Below are 18,431 nucleotides of genomic sequence, written 5' to 3'. Positions count from 1 at the left end.
TTTTTGTTTTGTTTCCCAGCTGTATGCTTCTAATGGTTTTCTTTTTCCACAGTTGCATCTCTTTCATTCTTAAAGAGTGAGACTGTCAGTGTGCTATAGTCTGTCAGAATCAAGTAAAAACGTTATTCCTAAAATAGCATTAGCAGGTTAGGACATTCTTAAAATACATATGTATAGTTTTCACCATTTCTTTCTAGTATTCAGCTTTTCAAGAGAATGAAAGGTTGGTTAAAAACTTGATTTTCATAGTCTAGCAAAATAAGTATTAGGAGCAAAAATGTCATTTTATCTATCTGGCCAGAGCACAGGCCTGGGAATCTGGAACTAATATATCCAGTCTCCTCATCTAAGACAAGCTAGTTTAAAGCAACTTCTCTGCCTCAGTTTATCCATCTACAGAATGGACACAATAATTACCTGTCCTTAGAGAAATAGATAGGAATCATTTCACATTCATAAACCTCTTTGAAAATGAAATTTTAACTTTTACTGCATTATATTGAGTTTCCAGAAAGAATTATGAAACTTTTAAACAATTAGTTTGTATTTATTTGAAAACATGTAAGTAAGCCTAACATTTCCATATCCACGGCATTGTAGTCTTATGGGGGGGTGGTGTGTGTTAATATTTCAAACATAATATTTCAAGCATCTCTTCAAGCTCTTGTAGTGAAGAGATCTATTTTGTCATGACTTTAGTTAAACTAAAACAGTTAACATAGTTGAGGATGTGGCTCAAGACTTTGTGAAATGAGATTTGATAACCAAATAACCTCATCTGCAGCATTTATTCAAGATAAATGAATGTTTTCCAGTATGCAGAATCATGCTAAGGGGCGCTTTGCTTTCAAATTGCACAGAGTGATTCACAGGGAGTTTGGGGTTTGATCCTGCAGGAACTCCTCATGAAAGTAGTCCTGTTTCGGGGGAGATCTTTTCTGAATTCATTTTCTGGGCTCAGGTGCTGTGTCTGTCCATTTTTCTGTGTATTCTTTATCCTTCCGTGTGAAATTGAGGCAGTTTTGAGGTCTGATTCTGTTGCCCGTGAAGCTGATGACAGATTTCTTACAGACTGCAAAATAAGAAGGATTGGGTTTTTGTAGTAATGAAAAATCCAATATTAAGAAACTGGGTCTTTGTAGAATTCAGGAATGTAAAGGCTAAGGCTCAGTAACAATATATGGGACAGTTTGCTTCTCTGGCTTTTATTCTTTGAAGGATGCTGCTGAGCACACCTTAAACTAGGGGGCGGAAGGATTAGTCAGTGTCTTTTTGGAAAAGCAGTGTTAAGGGTTTTGTCTTTGGAATTCCCATGCATCGTGTTTGCATTAATAACAGCCAGTTTCTACTAGCAAGGTGTGTTGGGAGAGCTTTCTGAAGTGGCTCTGGGTGTTGGCAGAGGCTTGTCCCTTGGGTGAAAGTTTCACTTCTCAAATCTGCAAGCTATTTGCCTGGCATTTTGGAGAGGAGGTAAACTGCTGCTTTCCAGAAAGCATGGTGAAGAGCAGAGCTGCCAAGCAGGCTGAGAAGAGGAAAAAGGATTTAGAAACCTCCTTGTCTTGGCTGGAGAAGAGAGTGTCTGACTTCACTTGGCCAGCAGATTATTTAAAAATGATCCCTGCAAGCCTCAGGGGTGATACCTGCTCCTCTGTTGTGTGGATGCAGCGGGCTGGGAGTGGGAGCAGGGTCATGCAGGTGTCGAGAATACGTATTTTTACATCAGCTGTGTTATTTCTGTTTAATGAACTCTTCCATTGTGGTCTGTGCAGGTGAAACCCGCATGCGATTCTATGAACTGCTCGTTAATGGTCTTTACACTCCTCAGACCCTTCCTGTAGGCACCGAACAGGATGTATCGCCAACTGTAAATGAAACTCTCCAGGTATGTTTGCTTAGCTTTTTTTTTTTTTTAAGAGTAACTTTCTAGAAAATTCCAAACAAATGCATCATTAACATTAGGGTTTAACACTTTTAATTTAGCCTCTTTTTTTTTTTGTCTTGCCATAGTTTCAGTGGATATTACTAATTCACATTTAAATATAACTTGGTCATAATTGCCATAGCAAATGTAACTCTCTGTGAATGCAGTGCATGTGGCTAATCTGTATGCTGGTGTCTGCATAGCATGGTAAGTGCTTTTTGTCTTTCTGAATGAAAAATACCTACAGAACCGACAGTATGTGCCCTATTAACATTAGAAATTCCTGCAGTTAGGACTGGATCAGATTTGTCCCTGAGATGAGATTATTCCCTTGAAGTCAGGGGGAATGATTTACAATGGTACATTTGGCCTAGCATCTGCAGTATGTAATCCTTAGTGCGTACGTTCTTCAGCCTTGCTTAAAGGCTAAAAGATGGAAGGTGTCTGATCTTGAATAGTGGCATAAATTTTCCAGAATCTTAATTAGTCACTGGAATCAGTTGTTAATAAAAGTGGACGGAATTCCTGAGGGCTTCCAGGGGTCTGTTGATATCTAGGATACAATTCTCTAAATGGCTTTGTACAGTTACCTGCTCCCCTGTGAACCCCACCGGGATGAGAGGATGAAGGGTAAGTGAAGCCTGTTTGTGTGAAGTTGTCAACCCCCTTGGCTTGTCTAAATGTACTTTGGCTCCTGATTGTGACTTAGGAGCCCACTTCAAGGCATCGAATTTGGAAGAGATTTGGCAGAGATTTTTTGCTTTCCCCCCCTTCTCTCTACTTCTCTGCATTCTTATGACTTCTTAAAATGCCATAAGTTCATTCATTCTGTGGGCAGATGTTTTCAGGACAGGTAAGAGCTGTACATTGAACATGAAAATCCCACTGATCTGAAAAAATAAAATACTCCTCTTCTCCCACCAACCACCCCAACAGCAACAAGGCAAAACCCCAGTATCCTTTTAACAAAATCATAAAGAGATTGATTCTTCCTTACCTCCCAGCAAGGTGTTTTTAAAGGCAGGAGGAAGGCAAATAATGATTTTGCTGGGAGCCCTACTATGAGCAGGGCCTGGCTTTTCATTTCTGCTGGTTACACATCTGAAATAAAAATGGACAGATTTGTTCTCACTCCTTCTTCAGGGTTAACAGCAAAACACTTAGTTGGTGGTATCCCCCAAAGTAGTCCCTGCTGTGATTATCTTTAAGATTGTTCTCTAGGATATTGTGTTCATGTATTATATTATGATCCAGAATTGATTTTTTTCCCAATTACCACCAAAATTATTGCTTTTTGGGTAAGTTTAACTGTTTGCAGCATGTTCTTGTCACTCAAATCTGCCAACAAACTTGTTTGCTGTTGTAGTTTTAGTAAAATAACTCCTGACATTTGCTTTCCACCTCATGCAGAGCAGCAAGGACCTGACAGTTCTGTGAGCCACAATCTCTGCCTCTAGGCCATATCCAAACCCCACTGAAAAACAATCCATATCACATCTACACCAAAGGCGGAGAGATGTGGATTTTAGCAGGAAGCACGTGGCTGGTTCCTGACACTTCCTGTAGGTTTTAGAACTGTTGAGGAAGAAACTTTCCTGATGTCCATGTGGTTGTGGTCTCTAGGGGGTCACACCAAGAGCAAGTCCACACTATTGAGTGGGTGAGATGGGTGTGAGTGTAGCAGGCAGGTAAGAGCTCAGCTTGAGTTTGATGGTGCTGGCATGTTTCACGCAGGTCATTTTAAGGGTCTCTCTACCTACCTGTGCTTGGGAGAGGAGCAGCCAGCCTGTAGTCTCACCAGTTTGCTATCCTGGTGTGCTTCTGGGGAGTTGGAGCTCAGTCCTACCTCTCTTGCTACCAGGAAGATTCTTGCTGAGCTCTTGCTTTGCATTATGGAAAATTGGTTCCAGCACTGATGATTAGCATGGCACTGTTATGACTCAGCAGAGTCTCAGTTGGAGCAGGACTGCTCCTAGAAACCCCCTGAATCTGCCTGTGAAGTGAGTTGCAGAGCAATTACTTGGCTGTTCTGTAGGCTTGTAGAGTTTCAGTTTCAAATGCCATTATCAGTAGTGCTCTACCTGAGCATTTGTCTTTGGGAAGGGGTTTAAAATGGTGTTTCTGGCAGTTGAGAACTTTTTGTGCCTTTTATACCTGTAGCCTTCTCCCTTGTTGTTACAGATGAACATTTGGTAGAGAGGGTGTTGCGTCAGCTTCCTCAGTTGGACCAACACAAAGCCCTGCTGCCTAGGTTTGGTTGCAGGCTGGGAGTTTGCTGATTTTTATGTTTCGATTTGTTCACAAAAAAGATAAATTGATAATTTCGTATGTCAGAATTTTCATAATTATCTTTCCTATTTGCAATTTAGACAAGCCTTACATAGTTGATAGAAATTGAAACTCTTAGCTAAAAGTACTGTGCAAGTCTCCTGTTCACCTGATGCTCTTGGGTATAGCTTATAAGCAATACTGTTGTATCTGCTTTCTTCTTCCTCCTCTTATAGACAAGTTCCTCTTTACTTGCTGCCTTCTTTTAAATCAAAGGGAACTGTTAATAATGGATAATGGTTTGTGTTTTCAGGGATGCTGTAACTTTTTTTTTTTTTTTTTTTTTGCCTTGGAAATCGGTGCAAACTCCTGGGTACTCAACTCCTCTGAAAACCAACTGGATTAGACAAATATCTTTTTAAAAGTGTGTGTTTAGGTGCTTTTCTCTCTTCTGTTTTTATAGTTGACGGATTCCCTGAAGCGCCTGAAAGACAGTAACCTTTCTTCTGCGGGATCATCTGTTACCCCAAACAGTAGCACGCCATTTTCCCATGACACAGCCTATTCCAGCTGTCGGCAAGACACCCCAAACTCATACAGCCAATTTACCCCACAGTCCCAAGGCACACCTCACACCCCACGGTTAGGGACACCGTTTTCCCAGGATTCCACCTATTCTAGTCGTCAGACAACGCCTGTGTACCATTTTGGGCAGGACAGTGGGTACAAACCCAGGAGACACGAAACAAAATTTACAGATGCCTACAACCGTCGACCAGGACATCACTATGTTCATAACTCGGCAGGTGTTTACCGAGGGACAGAGCATCAGTTTAGTACGTACAAATCCCATCAGCAGGAGCCAGTTCAGTTCTCTCACACTCCTCCCCTGAGCCACTCTAGTTCTTCGAGCTACAAATCTGCCTTCTCTCCCTACCAAGCACCAGCTGTATTTCCCCAATCCGATGAGCAGCAGTTTCCCCAAACTTCCAGGGAAACAGAGTACCGAAGACCTGTGCCACCTCCCACTGAGATGGTTGTGGAAAGCAGCACTGCCACTAACATCGATTTTGTCCCAGTGAAGGAGAAACAGGAGGACCCTCCGCCCTTGCCCGATTCAAACTCTGTTCCTGAACCAAGCACAGCATCCTTCTCTCAGACTCCAGAGAGAAGTGAGACCCCTGGCACCCCCACCATGGAGTCTGAAATGCAGCATAACAGTTTAGACTCACGGATTGAGATGCTCTTAAAAGAGCAGAGAACAAAGTTACCCTTTCTTAATGAGCATGACTCGGATAATGAGATCCGAATGGAAGGTAGCCCTATTTCCTCTTCTTCTTCCCAGCTCTCTCCCATCCCAATGTACAGTTCAAACTCTCAGCCCGGTTACAGAGGTCAGACGCCTTCGTCGCGCCCTTCCAGCACAGGCTTGGAGGACATTAGCCCAACGCCGTTACCTGACTCTGATGACGAGGAGCCCATCCCTGGGACGGCTTCTCTGAGTCAGAATTCACGGGGGACATCAGAGGCCAGCATGACTCCCATTGATCAGCTGAGCAGGACCTCCAAAATTGAGACCTCGGAGGCTAAAGAAATGGTGCCTGGTGACCAGACTCCGACGTCAGAAAAAATGGACGAGGTAAGTGAACTGGAACTGAGTTACGAAGCTCCATGCATACGTGCAGAGCTGGACAGGGCAGGGAGTCGCTCTTTTCTTTTAGTGTCGTTGGAGCGTAGGGTTTCTGGTGGCTTTTTCTTTTACTCAAGGCAGCTGGAAATGAGTTAGACGTGACACAAAGTGATGGTCTTAATCAACTTGCCAGTCTCCAGCTTTCCTTGTTTATAATAGCAGCCTGCTGCAATTTATAGCTTCAGGAGAGCTCAAGGACTGCACAAGCCACGGAAGTTTGGCCAGTGCTCATGCTGTGTGAATGTCCTGAGTGTCGACAGACACTTGAGCCACTAGAGGAGCTAATCGAGCACTTTCTGCCATTGCTTTGGTCCCTGAGTGTGGGTGTGTATGTATGCACACACTTGCTTAACGGGGCTTTCATGTTATGCCGAAGTATTGAATGTATACTTTGTTTGATAGCTCTCCAGCTATTTGTGCCATCTGGTTTGAACGGGAGACAGTTGCTGGGTTTTAATACTCGCTTTGCTCAGTTGGAAGGGGGAGGTAGTTGGCTTGTGGGGGATGTGCTCCACTGAGTCTTCCAATAATAGAGTGGAGCTTGCTGCCTCTGCTGGGGCATTTGTGGCTGAAGGGACAGTGAGAGCTTAACAGTGTGGAATGGTGCCAGCAGACAGAGAAATTACGTTGCATGGTGTGTCTGTTTGGGAGGTCTGTTGCAACAAGTGTGAGTATTGCTGTAGTGGATGTGTCGGTCCTATTCTGCTGTGTCAAGGAATGGTCAAAATACAGGTCTTTGCAAATGCCAGACCCTTTCTCCTCAGCTTATATAATACTCATGCAAGCAAATAAAACTACTGTCCCTGGTGTGCAAGAACTCTGCAGTAAGGGGTCCTCGACCATCCTAGAGGGCTGGTCTTGTGTAAATGTCCCAAGTGTGGTAGATCAATTTAATTCACCATGGAAGTGTGCTGGGGTTAAGCTGGCAGAATGGATTTCCCTCCAGTGGTCTGCAGTTGTGAGGTTTTCACCCGAGAAGCAGCTGCATTTCAGGAGAGGAGGAGCTGCTTCTGTAGCTCTAGGGTTTGCGGAGTGCTTAACTGGAGGAAAAGCACTGCAGCAGTAACGTAGTGCAGGTCTCAGTGCTAAATAGAAAAAAAATTGTAACTGTACTGGATATTTTGTTTTTTCTACATGCCTTTCCAAACCTGCTTGTCCTTGCAGTTGCCAGTTTAACCTTTGAAACAATTCAGCTGCTTGAGGTCTCATTCATCATCTAGGCTGCCCCAGGCTCCCCTCTTGGGAGGCGAGTCCCTGGCTAGTGGGACCTGATGATGTATTAATTAGGAATGGAATTTTCATTCCTTGAGCTTGGTCTGGCAGGCTTAAGAGGGGATACTCTTAGTTTGTCTAAAAAAAATGAGAAAGGCATCCCTCAACTCCTTGCCATTCTGGGCTTGTATCTGCTGTCCTTACCCTCGTGCAAAGAGGGTTGCAGCTGATTTTGAGCATGTTTAGGAAGATGGATGAATGCCAGCATGGTATGTGGGGTCAGGCACTTTCTGTAGCTAAGATCAGCGTTGGGGGACTGGCTGGGATGTTATATTTGTAGGTTGTGATATGGGGCTGCGGCATGCTGATGTTGAAGCCCATGTTAAGTCTTTGTCTCCCCTTAATGAGACGCTGGTGTCAGAAGTTCACATCGATGGTTCTATGATACAAAATGATACAAATGCCTCCATCCTCTGCAGAAGTCAGAAAGGTGGTAGCAGGGTCTCCATGCAGGTCATTGCTGCCTTAATTGTCTCCTCCCCCCCCAAAAAAGTTTGATGTTTGTTGTTGGAGCTGTTTATTCAACCCTCCTCTTGGTTACAAATCACACTAAGCTATTCTGGCACGTTTGAAAAGTTGCCTGCGCCTTTCATTGCTCCTTCTGATGCACAAAAAACGATCTCCATGTGTTTTTTCTTCCTTCCCCCGCCCTTCTCTTCCCCCTCCCCCCCAGTTTTTTGCTTTACAGAAAGGCTCTCCTGGCTTCCCTTTTGCTGAAGGAACAGAGCTGAACAGTGACTTAACATAGGCTGAAATTTGAGCTGCAGCTTTCCAACTGAGTTAGAGAGGGGCATTGAGTCTGTCTGAGGGCTGGAAAGCTGAACCTCCGGCTTCAGCCTATTGTGATACCACTATTCAACTTCCAGTCCTTCAGAGAATCCTTCAGCAAAACAGAGGGAAGGCAGACCGGAATATTTCTAGTGACTGTGTGGCGTGGGGAGTGGAGCAGAAATGATATGTTAGCATAGGGAGGGCTCATTAAGTATCATAAGGAAGCAATAAAGGGCAGAGAGTTTGAACTTGTTATTTACTTCATATTTGGCTCTTCAAGGGTTGGAGCAGCCCCAGGCCAGCTCTCTTTGGGCGGGTGCTCTAGCTGGGAAAATCTCAGGATTCATAAGGATGCCAGCAAAGTTGCAGGGAAGCTTTTCCTGAGACAATAGGTGCTCTTCAAGGACCTACTCCTGTTTCCCATCAAAACAAGCACAATTTTTGTCAATGATTGCTAATATGGTAACATTTGTTCTATAGGTGAAGCGCTGTCAAATCGTCAGGGAAGTTAACCACCCCAGACTTGCCATAAGTAAAGGAAGTACAGCCAAGCCCCAGCAATTGCTCTGATTTATCATGCAAGACCCCGGAGTTTGATTTCAAGATCTGGTATGATACTCCTAAGCCAGAGCTTGGCAGGGAGTTTGGGTGTGGGAGAGGAAGGGCTGTGCATCTGTCTGCAACACCTAACTCCGACTAATCTCAGAGCAGTGATTATAGTCTGCAGAGAAAGTCCTGCTAAGCTTAGCCAAGGGACGAGCGCTGAGAGGTGGAACAGAGCGGGATGTGGGCAGTACGAGGTAAGAGGAGAAAAGGGATTCTTTACAAACAGCACAACCTGCCAGCCTGGAAGACAAGGCAGAGAGGGCTTTTTCAAGAAACTAGAAGATGGCAAGGAAAGAAAACAGCCGGGCTGCATTGTTATTTTAGGAAAATTTCTGAGGGTAGCAACATACAAACTTTCCTTCCTATGTTCCTGAGAGATAACAAGGAAAGAATTGTAATAATTTCTTTTTCACAGGATCTTTGCTGTTTCAGAAGTGCAAAGGTTAAGTAAGTACAGTTTGACATTTTGACATCCCATTTGAGCCAGGTCTTGTTTTTGCTTGGCTTGTTACAGGAAGAGGCCCTGCCTATGTGTGCTGGGGAGGGTGACAGACAGGATTGTAACAAGTAACTTTCTTGTATATTGATGATGCCTTTCATGTTTCAGTTTATGTGAATGTATTAGTTTGTGTGCATAGCCAGTGTATAATAGGAAGTCTGTATGATTGACAATGGTATTTTTCTAGATTTATAAGTACAAAAGTACATTTAATTGAAGGATCAACAGACTCCTGTCTTCCTGGTAGTTTGGCTAAGCACCTAGTTACTGTGGTGGGGTGCCTTAAAAATGCCAAAGATAATAATAAAAATAAAGATCCTGAAACATGAATGAGGTGAGAGCAGTTCTCTTGCTGCTCACTGTGAATTTTATCAAATGGTTTGGGGAGCGAACTGGAAGTTGCACAGTGCACAGCAGCCCGACAGAGACCTCAAAAGCCACTGCTGTCACCAGCACCCCTCAGCGTCTCACTCAGCTGTTGTAAATGTTTTTTGCCATGCTAGATGGTGAGGTGCCTCTTACAGGACAACTTTGGCATCCCTGTTACAAGCTATGCATATGCAGCAGATGCTCTCGCAGTTACCCAGGGAGAATTTCTGAGCTGTGCTTACACATAGACGAGGTGGGTCAGGCTCAGCCCTATGGTGAGCTCTGCTGAAGTCCCTGAGGTTACATCTGGGCTGACTTTGCACTTCGCATTGAAGTATCTTTGGGTTCTTGTGTGGTCGTGGCCAGAACTGGAAGAAATTTATGTTGAAGTGTCACATTCTCCCTCTGGACCCTTAGCAGGATGTGATGACATTCTCTTCAAGACACTGCATCGTGTCTTGTGCCACTCCATGCTGCTGCATCGCCATCCAGACCAGGCTGTGTTTCAGTAGCTGGTAAATGATTCCCCTTTCCTACAGAGCCAAGTTCAACCTTTAGTTGTCACGAGCGCCTGTGAGAAAAAGCAGTGCCCTGATGCTGTCGAGGCAGCGAGAGGAGCTGCAGGGGGGTTCTCTGCCAGCAGTACCTGCCGTGGTTGCCCCAGGAGTGGTCGATGCCCCTTGGAGTTGTGCTGCGCAGGAACGAGTCGGTCTCTGCCTACAGAAGGGTGCTCTCTCCTCCTGTATGCTGCTCCCATCCGCGGGTTGTGCGGGGTTGGAGGCAGCCCCGTGTTCCTGGGACATTGACAGCAGGTTAGATGGAGCCTCCTAAAGATGAACCCAAATGCACTCTACTAAAGGATGTTTCTGGGCTGGAGAGTGCAGAAGTGATTTATTCAAGGTAAATGCACATTAAGGTTGAGAAGGTAGAGTCTTAACAGCCAGGAAATTTGATACCTTGGTTTCCACAGTAACTGTGCAAGAGCCCTTATGCTCGTAAGTAGCTGTTATGTATGTATAATATATATGGGTACGCCTGGGATCCAATTTACAGCCAGAGTGGGATTCATCATTTCTGGAGGGAGATGGGGGGAGTAGATGTGGGGTATGGTTGCTCTGAATGTATTTTTTTAATTGAAGAAGGGAGAAAAACCTGAGAGCTGTGATTTATGCCCAGTCTCATAAACACTTTTTCAAATTTTCCTGCCTCCTGAGCTCTTGCAAATGCGATCATGCCTGACAGAACCGGTTCCTAATGGAAACTCAAAAAAATAGGTATATGTTATGACCATGAATTTCCAGAAATGCAGCCAGCCAATGCCCAGGCAGCAAGGATTTGGATGACTGCTGTGGTTTTACATGTGAATTACCAGCCATACTAAACCTGTGAAATTAAAATGAGAGCAAGCTGCTTTAACTGTGGGTTCAGTTCTGCCCTCCCTGACCTAGGCACAACAGCAGTGAGAAGCCACAGGGACTTCAGGGGATCTTGTGGAGTTTAAGCTTGTTCAGAAAAGAAAAGCAGCACACAAATCCCTCAAAAGGTGATTTAAGTATGACACTACACTGGACCCTTTTGAGACCTCAGAGATCTGTTCAGCCTCCATGCCCAGAGGAGGGAGCATGTTGGAGCAGGACTACAGCCCTGCACCTTCCCGAGGATGCTCAGGGTTCAGGGTCAATTCCTGTATACCCTGGCCAAGGTGAGGATATCTGGCTCCCAAAGCAGTGGAAATGCAGGGTTTTGTTATCTTACGAGTTTTTTCTGGAGCTGATACTGGAAGACCACAGGCAGGGACTGCTTCCTTGTACCTCTGATTAATTTACCACCTGATAACCTGCTGCTCCTACAAAAATTTATATGAAGTAGAGAAGTCTCTTTGTGTTTGCTAAGCTGTATTTGACTTTTGACTTTTTATATTTGTCACCAGTTTGATTCTTGGGAGTGCTTGCAAAACTGGTGGTTAGCAACGCAGAGGGCTTGACTGGCCAAATGTGTTCAATATAGGAAGCAGTGAGAGGTAACAAGCCCAGTGTCAGTTTTTACAGTTGCTTTTTCAGAGCAGAATTGCATAGGATTCACCTGCTGTTCCTGGTGATGCACCTCCTCATACACGTATGCTCATCACGGGGAGCAGGAACTAAACAGGGAAATACTTGACTGTTTATGGTTTGGGTTTTTTGGGTACCTAACAATTTCAGTAGAATGAGAGAACTTGTCTCTTGTTGATAACAGAGCTAGAAATGGTGAAATGCTCTGGAGTGTAACTGAAAAATAGAAAGCAGGCTGTGGTTGGGAGGCTGAGTGGTTCTTTCACTCTCTCATACCAGGCCAAGACTTTGAGGCTTTTGCATTTTGCATACCTGATAGAAATGACATTGCCATCCCTTTTTATAAATCACTGTTGCTGATTATATTCTTGCCACTAGCTCAGTTCGTTCTCAGTTTTGTCACCAGTGACTTTCTGTAAATTCTCAGTTCCTGGTGGACTGGGTATATATAATTAAATTGCTTGTTAGTAGGTAGAGCACTGCTTATTTTGTGTTTCTGTAAGCTCTGCTGCTCTGGAAACTTAGATCCAAATGGCAATGTTTTAACCATAGCATATAGATTATGGCGGAATAATATTTGCAAGTCTGAGCTCTGCAGACCATTTACGGTTAGAGAGCCCTTGGCATCTTCCTTTTGCTGCTTATAGGGTTCTTCCTATTCTTTTCAACACTCAGGTTTTAGCAGTGACGATATTGAGTGTTCAGATGTCATAAATGCAGGCCATGAAGCCTCACATTGAAGTGACACATTTTCCTCGCAGTTTCTCCAACCCATTATCATTCTAGTTGCATTTTGCATCTGATGGTTGTGAAAAGTGACCAAGGGAATGCAGACAAGTTACTGGATGGCAGTATGTGTTGCAACATGCAGTGACACTGAGAAAATGTGCCAGTGTGTTAGGTAATCAGTAGAAATATTGAGAAAATAATTGCTGTTAACATATTGTGCTGGCAGCCACCCGAACAGCACTAATTTCTGGGTCTGATTTTGAAGAAGATGGAGCAGCCACTGTGTTCTGTATGTGTCTGTGTCTGACACAGAGCAGTGAGCAGACGAGTGCTTATTCAAATTTCTGCTGGCTGTTGCCTTTCCTGGAGTCCTCTAAATAGATGCAGTTCATCAGTTGAATGTTTTTTCTGTATGCATCAGTTTTGAGTCCCATGACTTTGCCATCCCCCTTCTATTAATTTTAGTTTTCAGTTTGGGGTACTTGTTTGTACCTAGCGAAGACAGGGCAAAACTCAAAATGAAACCCATGAGTTCGTTAACTCTGCACATCACATACCTGCCCACGAGGGCTCCTTTGACCCAGACATGTTACTGCTGTCTCAAGGTTTATTATGAAAGTGCAGTGCTTGCTTTTGGAAATGTCCATTCATTGTGAGAAAAAGGTTGCTCAAATTTTTCAGCTCCTAAAACCAAAGTATTTAAAAAAAGAAAACAAGTTTTTTAAAAGGTCTTTTAAAATGTTTTTTATTTGCTTAGTGCTAAAATAAAGCCAGTGGCTGCTTTCACAAGTTTCCAGCGGTGCAGAGAGGCCTGATGAGGTCGAGATGCATATAAAATAGCAAGACGGCAAATTGGGGTTTCTAATTTCTCCCCAGATTGGAATAGGTTCACTCCTGCAGGCGTTGCAAAAGTGTTGCTTCAGGAGCAGTTTGAGTAAAGGAAGTTGTTCGCGGCTTGGTCTTCGGCAATCGCTCTTTGCATAGAGGGCACTGTGAGCGCTGTGCAGGCACGGCATGGGGAGGAAACGAAACTGCTGCTTGAACTCAAAGTTGGCAGCAGTTCTTATGGTTTGGAGGTTTGGTTGCAAAAGGGTCAGACAGCTGTAGCAGAACTTCCAGTTTTCACTCGTTGGGACTTGGGTGTTTTGACTTAAGTACTTTTTAGTGGCATTTGGATTTGCTGGCTGCTCTGAACATGTGTGTTTTGTGGAGTATGTATTTATGTGGAGTTGAAACTTTACTAAGTGCAATTTATTGCACATCTTTGACCAGCTCACCTGTGTGTTCCCCAGTATCTCTCTCTCCATATCAGGTGGTAAGTCAGGGAGATTGTTAGGAAAAAGGCTCTGAGAATGGTGAGGAGGAGAAGCAGAGATGATCCCACCAGGGTCCAGTCCTTCCTATCTTTCCTCCTTGCCTGCACCTTCAAGCATTCAAGGTGGGTTGTCCTCAAACTCATCACTGCCCAGATTCCCTGTATCCATGAGTGCAATGGCATGGAGCCTTAGGAAGAAGAGGGCTGAGGATGATGCAGGTTGGGTGATGAGAAGGAAGGACTGGGGTTTGTTTTTCCTGGGGTTGAAACAGCCCTTTGCTGGCCTGATCAAGGAATCAGATGTCTGCTGCTTTTGTAGATGGTGTGGAGTGAGAGTTGCTTTCTTACATCCAGATTTTTCCAAAAAGAGCTGTGTGTCACAGTGAGCAGTATAGTTTTGTGCTTATGTCCAAGTGGTGTGTCCTCCTCCTGCTGTGCAGGATTAACATGCGTTGCACGTGTTGGGGAGAGGTTTCCTCTGGAGCCTGGGGAACGCCTGCTGAAGTAGGTGGCTTCTTCCCAGGTTTCCCTTCTCCCAGAGGAGCTTGTTATTTCTGGTGCCTTGTGTGTCCCAGGCAAAACAAAATATATGTGTTTCAGGTGATAGCAGTGTTATTTGGTGGAAGCAGGAGCTGGTTTAATGTTGGCGCATAGGTCTGAGGATAGTTTCCCAATCCAGTCCTTGTTGCTAAGTGGTTGCCAAACGTGGTATTTTGGTCAGCAGATGTGGCTGAGAGTTTCCAGTGCAGATAATTGAAATATTGTCTTTGAATGATGCAGATAAATGTGAGCAACTGTTATCATGGTGCTACAAGCATTTTGCTGTTGTCCAGGAAAAAAAATACTTGGAAAAGATGAAAATCCTTAGTACTGTATAAAATTATTCAAATTATAGTAGAACATAAAGGGCAATCTACCAGTTGAATATATGCCATGGAGGTGTGTGTGAAAGGATGCATTTTGACATGGGTGTCTTAATGAATTTATTTACTTGTTAATATAATGTCAGGTGGGATGTATCTCCCAAATTAATCAGAGAAGTGGTAACAGCAGATGTGTTTGCAAACCTGAGGTGTATTCCAGGTCAGTGAGAAGCAGGTAGGAAGGTGGCATGTGTTTAGTGGTGAAGGGCAGCCTTGCCCCAGCAGAGCCCTGATGGAGGATGGAGACCCGATGCTGGAGTTGCTTTTAAATTCCCCAGGAGCTGGTATTGCACAGGGAGCACCCAGCCTGGCTGCAGGACACCAGAAGTAAGTGGTGATCCTTGCTGGGTTGGATGCTCAGGCTTCAGCTTGAGAAAATCTTGTTGCATGACTTTGTGTTGGCTGGGAGGCGGGTGCTACAAAAGGGCTGTGGCTCAAGGCTGTAGTCAGGTTAAGTGCCTTTTGGCATGGCTCTGTGAGTACACGGTCCTCTGAGGGGACCCTGGGGCAGCTTTTGCAGTCCAGCTCAGCTGGCTGCGTATTGCTGTGGGGTCATGGAGCCAGGGGAAGCAGACAAGGGAGACACGAGGAACTGCGCAGGTGGGTTTGCACTGGTTTTTGGGGGTCAGTGACTGTGTGGTAGGTGCAGCTTCCACATGGCCTCTGTCATTGCTCTGAAAGTGTTTGTGTGGATCTGCTTTCAGTGTCCAAGCTGAAGAAAACCTGAGCTTTAGATAGTACCATGCCTTTAAAAAAAAAACAAAACACCACCAAACAAAAAACCTGAAGGGCAGTTTATAGTAGTCTCTAGACTTCTGAATTGGGATGGAGATTGTGTTAGGACTAGATTTTATTGTAAGTGAATTTGGGGCTAAATGTACAAACTGAATTGTAAGAAGGATGAATGTTGGACCCTTGTTATGACCCAGTTTTTGCAATATTTTTACTATTTTAACTGAGCTCTGGTATAAAGAATATTGCACAGTGTAACTGTGTTCTAGTGAGGCACAACCTTAGTATCACATCCAGTAAGTGAGATGTATTGAATATGGTACGTGGTATAAGAAGTACTGTGCAGCTCTGGTGCTTGAGAAGGTGCTGAGGCTAAACTGTCCTAAGTAGAAAACTATTACATGCAAACCAGCAAGCCAGCTGTTCTTGTGCAACTGCTAAAAAAAAAAAAAAAAAAAACCTGTGCCTTCCACCTGGTCACCTGGAGCAGTGCATGAAGGGCATAAGCAGAGAGCCATGTTCGGTTGTTTTTGTGCCTTTCTCAACTACTTCATGCAGCTCTTTAAATGAGTAACCTGCCTTTTAAAGAGTTCATATGTAATGTCAAACTAATGAACCAATGTAATGGGAAAGATGCTTTAAAAAATAAAAATAAGAGCTGTGTGATTGAGCGTGGTTTAGATATGTCTGCTCAAGTATGGGCTGTAGAGATGCTGTACTGCTGTGTGCTTCTGCAGGGCTTTGCACTCATCTTGATCATTTTAGCAAAGCTCTTTAAAGGAAGTATTAAGGAAGTGAGTAAAATAAGTGTCACCAATATGGGGAGGCCTGAAAGAGCCTGAGGGCTGCAGTGGTCAGTCTGACAAGCAGAGCACAGGTTGCCTGGCACTGGCTGCTGCCACTGAACGGCTCTGCCCGTGTGCACGCAGCCCTTCTGCTTGAGCGGTCATCTATGGTAGCCCTTTTGATCATGGCTTTGCTGCAAGAGAGAACAGAAAGAGACTTTGGACTAACTCATGAGTAAGCAAGGAGAAGGCATGTCTTTACCTTTCCGCATGTCTTTACCTTTCCTTGGTTGTCTGTGTTGTTGGGGGTTATTTCCTCTAGGTTACTGAAAAAACTTCACTGGGAGGTCAGAGTAGTTCATGCCATGCAAAAACCCCAGCAGCAGCAGGGCTGTATGCGGTGGTGCTCCCCTGGTGTCCCTCTGCTACTTAGGGCCAGCAGATTAGGATGGGATCATGTTCAGTAGTTGCTGGTGGACCTGTCTTCCACAAATGTCTAATTCATTTTTAAACCCATCTGCACTTCTGAGTCTTTGCAGTATCTTGTGGCCATGAGGTGTACAGCTGAATTTTGCTCTAGATGAAGAGTGTTTCCATGTGTTTGTTTTAAATCTCCTGCTTGCTAATTAGGGGACAGGTGGGGAAATCAGCATACTCTACCTCTTGTCTCTTTTTTTGAATATTTTATGCCTGCACAAATGGCAGTGGGAATGCAGCCCAGCTGTGGGGTATTTCCACTCTGGTAATTTAGAACAGTTGTGGTTACACAATTTATTTTGCATATAGCGGGGATAGTTTAATAGCAAAAGTTTGGTATCTTCCAGAAGGCCATGAGAAATGCCATGTTCTGCACAGAGATTACTTTGTTAAGGGATCAGTCAACAATTGGCAGCTAGAAGGGTTATGTTTCCATCAGCCAAGAGGAGTGGTATGGGGAAAAAGTTGCCTTTCCCTCACTGAGGAGGTTTTGGAGAGGGACAGCTTGAAGGTATTTCTGGCTGGATATTGCTTTAGGCTTTGTCTTAGAATGAGAAAGATTTTTAGTGTTTTAATGAATATGTTGCATACCTCAGCTGATGTGCTTGATTCTGTTCTCTTTGACTGCACTTGGTTAAATCAGAGGACAGCAAGAGAAGGAAAATCTAAGCAGGAAATAAAGCAGTGAAAAATTCAAGATGCCTCCAGAGAGAAGATTGGTGAGAGAAGAGAAACGTTACCAAAGGGGAACTGTTTCTTGCTGGCCTCACCCTTACTTTTGGGGAAGAACATCTCTACTCAGCTGCTTTAGCTGCTTGAAATAGGCTCCTTGGAGTGAAGCGTCTCCTGCGGTCTAGCTGGGTTTTAATACATCTAAGGCACTTTGCTGGGAAGGACTTGTTAGCTTGTGTTGTAATGCTCAGAAAATGAGTGGAGCCTGCTAAGCTCGTTAGGGTGCCAGTCATCATTTGTGGTCATTGCTGCAAAGGGCTCGCAGTCTGGCCACAGCCAGTTAGAGAGAAGTTTTTGTCTCGTGAGCCTCGTTCCCCAGGGTCATTCTCTATTGCTGTGTTGCAGCAAGCCTAGAGCACTTGCACCACCTGCAGTGGGGGCTTCATCCAAAGTGGTTAAATGCTTTTTGTCAGACAGTCAAGACCAGGTGGACTGGGTGAACAGTCTTCTCTGCAGCAGTTTTGCTGGGAATTTCAGAAACACAGCAGATGTCCTATTGTCCTATCTTGGGATGATAGCAGTGGCTGTCTCCAGAACAGAAGGACGCAAGTTTTCCTATTTGAAACCATACTGTGTTGCCACTGTGACTGCGCTCAAGATGATAACAAGGTCCTAAAGACCTTATTAACAGTATGTTCCCCCTTTCATGCTTTCTTATTTCTCAAATAGTTGGTACTGGGATAGTAGAGAGCTCCTGGGAGGAGGGTAGTGCTAAGTCTGTGACCTCCCAGGCCAGCAGTGGAGGGCTGATGAAATCTCAGCAAAAGTGTTCAGGAAAGGGAAAGGTTCACATAAAAATCAGGACTTTAACTCTTTCCCCTTGCTCGTTCCACACTTTTTGGAGAGTAAAAGCTGTACTTGTTTGGAAAGGGCTGTTCTGGGCTACATCAATCAGCTGTGGGCTACAGGCTCCTGGGTTTTCTTGCAGGTGCCAAAAACAGTTAGGCCTCTTTGCTCCCCAGCTGCATGAACAGATCCGGACTGCACCCTAGAAATTCAGGGCAAGAATAGCTCAAGCTCTTGGAGAGCGGAGGGAGAAGCCAGGCTCATCATACCTCTTGAGAAAGAAGGCAAGTGTCTGAACTGCTGCCTCGGGATATACTAATGGCACCTGGCTCTGAGAGCAGATGGCAGTGAGCAGAAGAACATTAAAAGATGATACTGATGAATGATCTAACAAAAGCTCTTCTTTTTTTCTTTTGCCCGTTGTCCTTCAAGACCTCGATTCCTTCGTTTCTTCCCTCCATTCTGAGGAGACTCAATATTGCACAGGTTGTGTTGCAGATGTCCA

General features: G+C 44.5%; 1 protein-coding gene across 4 annotated transcripts in view; it reads left to right on the top strand.

Moving 5' to 3' along the window:
• The window catches only part of SETD1B (SET domain containing 1B, histone lysine methyltransferase), a 55,331-nt gene that overhangs the window by 3,467 nt on the left and 33,433 nt on the right, over positions 1-18,431 (top strand). For all 4 annotated transcript variants that reach the window (XR_011326627.1, XM_069794726.1, XM_069794725.1 and 1 more), the window contains exons 5-6: positions 1,770-1,882; positions 4,653-5,828. Coding sequence is in view for 3 of the 4 variants with exons in the window: in XM_069794726.1 (XP_069650827.1) it covers positions 1,770-1,882; positions 4,653-5,828 (1,289 nt within the window). In the remaining variant the exon portion in view is untranslated. The remainder of the gene's footprint in view (positions 1-1,769; positions 1,883-4,652; positions 5,829-18,431) is intronic.

Source organism: Haliaeetus albicilla, chromosome 10, assembly GCF_947461875.1.
Source record: "Haliaeetus albicilla chromosome 10, bHalAlb1.1, whole genome shotgun sequence".
In the NCBI taxonomy this organism is placed as follows: domain Eukaryota; kingdom Metazoa; phylum Chordata; class Aves; order Accipitriformes; family Accipitridae; genus Haliaeetus; species Haliaeetus albicilla.
Note: the sequence above shows the minus strand (reverse complement) of the source record. Positions and strands in the feature narration are given on the sequence as shown.